At 41.9% G+C, this 6,558-nt stretch overlaps 1 protein-coding gene across 2 annotated transcripts in view; it reads left to right on the top strand.

The window, feature by feature from the left end:
- ppp3ca (protein phosphatase 3, catalytic subunit, alpha isozyme) overlaps positions 1 to 6,558 on the top strand; it is a 31,393-nt gene continuing 24,835 nt past the window's right edge. The window contains exons 1-2 of one of the 2 annotated variants that reach the window (XM_026181809.1): positions 1 to 458; positions 5,406 to 5,606. In XM_026181809.1, coding sequence (XP_026037594.1) covers positions 404 to 458; positions 5,406 to 5,606 — 256 coding nt within the window. In that variant the 5' untranslated portion in view covers positions 1 to 403. The remainder of the gene's footprint in view (positions 459 to 5,405; positions 5,607 to 6,558) is intronic. The other variant, XM_026181808.1, reaches the window with a different exon arrangement.

The following is a 6,558-nucleotide window of genomic DNA, read 5'->3' as shown; positions in this document are numbered from 1 at the left end:
GCAACCCCGTCTCAGCCTCCATCTGATGGCAGCATCAGGCAGTCCCGTGAAACATTTGCGTGGGAGTTCCCTTCACCGCCATGTCGGGATAGTGCACATCTCTCTCTCACTCTCTCTCTCTCTCTCACTCCCTCTCTCTCCGCGCATCCTCCCCCACATTAACAGCTTAGGACAGCAGAAGCAGCTCCTACAGCATCCAGCACCCAGCATCCATCCCTGCCTGGGGAGCAGCAGTCCTACCCGGCGCAGCACCGACGCACGGAGGGGGCGCATCATCTAAGTGATGCCACAGCATCAGCCGCATTTCGACAACAAATACTGAGAGTACATCCTAAAGGAGAAGGAGCAGGAGGAAACAGAAGATAAAAAAAAAAAGCTTCAGCCTCGAAGACAGCAACTGCCCATGAAGATGTCTAACGCTGACATCGTCTTAAACGCCACGGATCGGATGGTGAAATGTAAGTTAGCCTATATTTTCTGCGTGCTTATGGCTGTATTACATAACACCTCCGGTGTTTAGCTCTCTGCGGATCGGCAGGACGCGGACTTTATGAACGTGTCGCGCATTAATGGTGCATATGCGGCCATCAAGTTGTGTTCGTGGTGGTGTTGGTAGTGGGCAAGTGAAGCTTTGATGTTGATAAACAATCCGGGTTCCTCTGCTGCACAGCCCCCGCGGAGAGCGAGCCGAGCACACGGGCAGCACCAGGAAATATGAAGTGTAATACATTTTTAATTGTGCCCGCTGATTTATGTTTAATCGTATCTGTCATGATTTGACTGTACGCTTGCTTTCGCTCACGACGGGAGGAGAGGGGGAGTGTGGGGGGAGAAGGAGGAGGAGGAGGAGGAGGAGGAAGGAGGAAAAAACAGCTGAATTGCCGAGCTTGTGGTAGAAGCTGGAGCAGTGATGCAGCAGGATTTCAGGGGCTTAGACGGGGGCCAGCAAAAAGAGGGAGAGGGCATGAAATGGACATTTATTGGGGGGTTTATTTTACCGGGCTCAAGTCAGGGTTTAATTTGATTAGAAAAAAAGGGTGGCGGTGTGTGGGGGGATTCCAAAAGCTGAATCAGTAGATGGATCAATGGAGGATGATAAAGTGCCCACGGATGTCATAACTCACTTAGCCCTGCTCATTTTTCCCCCTCTCTCTTCTTTACAGTGGATCTGCCAACAGTCAGCACTCTGCCTGAATACATACATACATACATATATATATATATGTGTGTGTGTGTGTGTGTGTGTGTGTGTGTGTGTGTGTGTGTGTGTGTGTGTGTGTGTGTGTGTATCCACATTCTGTATATTATCATAACGGCCGAGCAGCTCAGTCAGCATTAACAACTTTGTCCTTTAGCCTCCGGAGTTTTAGAAACAGTAATCTGCACTGTGAGATGCACTTACATGACAATGACTGCAGGCGCACAAATGTACTGTGTGCACTAGCAGTTACAAACGAGCCTTAAATTGTCATTGATTACAGAACATGAACTGTGTCACGTGAAGAAAATTTAAAAAAGGAAAAAGACACTCTTCCTGAGCTGCCTGAACAATATTGTTTTCTAGCTTTACTTTAAGTGGAGATTTATCTAACAGGCCATCTGAATAGCTTCGGTCTCGTGCTGCGGACACTTTCGTTTCATTATACTTTTACTGTACTTTCATCTTTTTCACAGGATATTCGGTTTCAAACAGAATTCTGTTTCCGTGCCGTCCATCATAAAAGGGAGAAGTTGGTTTTGATTTGCCGTGCTGTTTTCTGCACATTTGAACACGAATTTAAAGCAGTGACAAAACCATTGTGGTTATTTCCTGGCGCAGCTTCACTGACACCCAGGAATTCAAAAATATGTCAAACAGAAGGTTTATATCAGCGAACGTAACACAGCCAAGAATTCTGACTCAGTTTTCTGCTTTTGTAACATGGTCATGTAACACTTTAGGATTTAGGAGTTGATAAGTATTTTGTATTTTCTTTCATTTTCAGGCTGTGTGCCCTGGATACTTGTTAAATAGCCTCACCTGTGATTTCTAATGCAGATTAATTTGGCTGATCATAGAGAAAGAATTATAATTTTTCAAAATCCTCTTTTTTTCCATGCTCTGAATTGTCAAGATGCTATAAAGGTTTGTTATTGCTTGGCCGACACTGAATGTGTCTTTTGTCACTTGTATCTGCTCTCCTATTCTTGCACACCACTTTGAAAAAGAAGTAAAAGCCATTTTTACAATCCCCAAAAGACTGAAAATTGGAAGAAAAAAAAATACAAAGAAGAAACTGAATCTTGCATCCATCAGGTGATCAAAGGAAGCTATTGAGGTAGTGAAAATTTTGAGCCAGAAGACTGACGTTTCCTGCTGTTTTTGTGTGCGCTGCTTGTAGTGAACTACCGAGCACTGACACTACAAGCTACTCGAAGCTATTTTTATCCCTGCTGTATACATAGCTTCAACTTAAACCACAGCCAGTTTCTCGCTGGTTCTCTTTTAGTCTTACATGTCTTAATCTGACAGAGCATATTTAAAGTGGTACAGTAACTGCTGGGCTGTGCAGTTTGTTTGCTACAGTACCGTCACCACAGGCTGTTTAGTGCAGGTGCGCTCTTATATTTCACCCCGAGGTATAATATATCAATGTACAACTTTGTCACATTCATGTCAGCCTTTGGTAACACCATACAAATACTTGTATTGGCATTAGTAATTTATTAATGGCCATGATGCGGCAGTAGTTAGGTTTGACAGAACAGACCTGCTCTGATAGCATCTAAATAAAAACATCAGTCAGGTGGTACATACAGTAAGACACTGAATATCATACAAAGCAAGCTATAGCAGAGAATATGGGCAATAAACCAGAATACTTATGTCATTGTTTTATTTTATTTTATGGATCTTTTAATTGCACTGTTTACTTTTGTGAAACCATCCTGCACTTAACAAGACAAACTATGGTTAACAAACACATAAACCCACCATACATTTATTATTAATTGAACAGTGCAGAGAGGCAGCTCTTCTTAGCCGTCTTTAGCTGAATGTCTTTTAACTCCACACAGAGGAATAACTGTGAGCTTAAGGTTTGACCAATGTGTGAGCATTTGCATCACTGTATCTACGTGAACCCCCAATGCAAATCCCAGCTTTCTGCGGAGCACAGCTACTGGCTGTACTCCAACAGTTAGCTGCTGCTGCTGCTGTTGCCCGGCAACGTACAGTATTTCATAGTTCAACTCTGCTCGGGTGCTGAGCAGAAGTCAGCTTTTCATCTCTCCACCATACATCTATATCAGGAGACCGCTCACATGTCTGTGTCAACATATGTGCGTTTCTTTAAAATGTGCTGTTGAGGATTATCTCGAAATAATCTCTGTTGGGTTTTTCTGATAATCGGCTAAAAAAAAACACAAAAAAGAAACAAAAGAAAGAAAACAGAAAAAAACAAAGCGTAATGTTCCTTTTAAAGTATCCACATGAGGCTAGTTTCAGCTCATTTTACAGTCAAATTGCTCTGCTAGTTTGAAGTTTAAAATGAAATAAGAACGGTTCCTGAGTAATCTGGGCTCCTGCACCACATTTACCTTTTACGGTTATGTAAGGTACATAATAGCACCTACGCCAATGTATTTCAACACAGGTTATGTTTTCAATCTTTTCCATCTGTCAGACATGCTACACTGACTTATGGTAATTATCAGCTTTAAATCAAAATGACATATTTTCATCTGGCCTGCCTGTAGCAATGTCTGCCTTTTCTTGTTTATAAGGCAGTGGATGTAAGTCAACTGGTGATTCTCAAAGCACTTCCAACCATCAACTGGTCCTCTGAAGGGGCAGTGGATGGGACAAGAGTAGATAGTACTTTCATACTAACACATTACAAGTCTGTTTTGGTTGGTTTCTGGTGTTTGGGTTGACTTCATGTGCACACAGCCATAGCTTGCGGCATTCCGATTAACCCAAGTGCAGTCTGTGAAAACTGCAGACCAAGACTTCAGAATATCGTTGCAACTTATTACACAGTCGACCCATGCACTGACTTGTAGCACATCAGGCTGTTAATTTTTAAATACTGCCATGAGCGCAAGCCCCTCATCATGGGTAGAGGTAGACTGCATCGTGTACCTCAGTATAAAAGTAAATAGTTGGTATTTGAAATTGTTCACGCTGAGGTTTGTGGATTTTTCTTTTTTTTTAAGTAACTGGGACATTATCTTTTGGAAGGAGACATTGTTGCTGAGTTTTTCACCATAAGACAAGTGCTACTTAGTTCCAGTACATTCAGGAGATGCAGACATTTCGAAAGCCTGTGGATAAACAGGTAGGGCGTTTAAAGATACTTTGCGAGCACTGTCCACATACCCCACAGGCTCACTTCGCTTCCTCTCCGTGCTGACTGTGCTGAGTTTGTACTTGCTGGTAAAGTGTCAAAGTACACATTGCCGTCACAGATACATGCTGCACACTGTGAAAAATTTGAGTCCCATTAAAAACACTCGCTGGGGCTTGCCTCATTATACCACGAGTGGCGACTTTGAGATTCCTCTAGTCAAGCATTCATTATTGAAGAGCATGTTGGTCATGTTCAGTATAAGCCTGAGATTTGCGACTTTTCCTTTGTCTTTTTTTTTATTTGGCAGTGCTGAGTGGCTCTGTTTGCTATTCTCTGCACAAATCTGGCAGGCTTTTTTGTTTGTGTCTAGCTTTTCAAATGAATTCTGCCACTGGACCTCATGTGATTTTTGTTAAGCTAGATGAGGTGTAGATTAACGTAAATACACAGGTCCTGATAGCTTGCATTTAGAGTACACAGAGCTCGGCACCAGGTCTAATAAATAACCTTTGCTGCCACTGAAGTAATGATCGGTGGTTGGATTTCACAGTTCCACAGGCTGTCTGCTGGTAGGTGACTGATGCATTTTAATGGCCAAAGGCTTTAGCGATCCAGGGAGAGTGTTGGATGAGTAGATGGCTTAGATATTTTATCTGGCACTCAGAAAATACAAGTAACCACATAAAGGACAGTTGTCAGTATGCTAAGATAGATAGATAGATAGATAGAGAAGTCCTTGCATTTTCATGGGAGATTCTTTCTGTTTTAAGGAAAACTGTGCTCTTAAGAATGCTCTTCATGCCAAAGTGCACACACCATCAACAAAGATGGAATGAAGCAGCTGTGCAGTATTGCTTGCAGGCAAAACATGGTCGGGGTTTTCTCTTATATGATTGCTGCATGAGTTCCTTGATAAAATGTTGTCAGTATCATTCCTGAGGACTGTTTACTATAATAATGCAGCACAGTGGCAACAAAACCGTCGGAAATTGTGTCCATTTCTTTAAGAGTAGCCATAGTGACCATGATGTCCCTGTGCTTAAATGTCGCTGCGTTCCTGTGCTCTGTCCTCAGCTGTCCCCTTCCCCTTGAGCCACCGCCTTACGATGAAGGAAGTGTTTGACTGTGAAGGGAAACCTCGCGTGGATCTCCTGAAGGCCCATCTCACCAAGGAAGGTCGTGTGGAGGAGGCCGTGGCGCTCCGAATCATCAATGAGGGAGCAGCTATCCTGCGTCAGGAGAAAACTATATTAGACATCGAGGCACCGGTCACAGGTATGAAACCTTTCACAGACACTTACCTGAGACTTAAAGTCAAACTGCAGCATGGCGAGCCTGGAACTTGAAACGACTGAGTGTTCAGATGTAGATCTGTTTGGATGTAGATCAGGAAAAGAAACAGGTGTTTTAATGTTGGCTCATTTCTGCTGAGTGTTGCAGTAAACCATGACAATGAGGCAGCCTGCGCAATAGCCAGGAGCAAGCTCACTTGACTAGAGCACAGTCATTGCTAATTTAGTTTACTTTAGTTTGATGCCAAGCTAAAATGTTTGCTTAGATATAATATGACATGGGGCTGGCATTTGAGCTTGCATATGAAATTTTCTAGTTTTAATATCCTTTATATTAGGAAGTTAGAGGATCTGCTCTGTCTTGATTTTATTGGACAGCTGATATTCGAGAAGAACCGGAAGCAAGTGTTAGATAAATAGAATTGAATTTGTCTTTTTAACTTTCATCATCACAGTTCATCCATCATTTAGTGATTGAAAAAAGTTTTACATTTTTAATTAATTCATAAAATATTTTAAGGAAGCAGTCAGAAGTAATAAAGAAAAACCAAGGGATATAACGTCTTGTTGTTGTTTTATTTTTTCAATTTCTCAGGCTATTTTTGATCTGGACTATATTTGCCAGGGAAACTGTTCAAACGAAGCATATAAAAATGAGTCCTGTTTAAGTTAAAACTGTCTTGACTCTGTACAGTAGTACCACATTGTCATGTAAAAAAAAACTTTAAGCTTTTTGAATTAAAAGTTGTCTACAAGTAACTGTCAGTGAGACACAGTGAGAGCTGACAAAAAAAATGCAGCACCTAACTTTAATTTCCAAAACTGATGATAAAGTCATCAACAGCTCTGTGACAGTAAACTTGAGCTAGCTTAACCAAGTACGTCTACCGTGCTACATGCTAACATTTGCTAGTTAGCATAAAAGACAGCTGATG

This window comes from Astatotilapia calliptera, chromosome 10 (assembly GCF_900246225.1).
Source record: "Astatotilapia calliptera chromosome 10, fAstCal1.2, whole genome shotgun sequence".
Taxonomy (NCBI): Eukaryota; Metazoa; Chordata; class Actinopteri; order Cichliformes; family Cichlidae; genus Astatotilapia; species Astatotilapia calliptera.
This window is presented reverse-complemented; position numbering and strand designations above follow the sequence as displayed.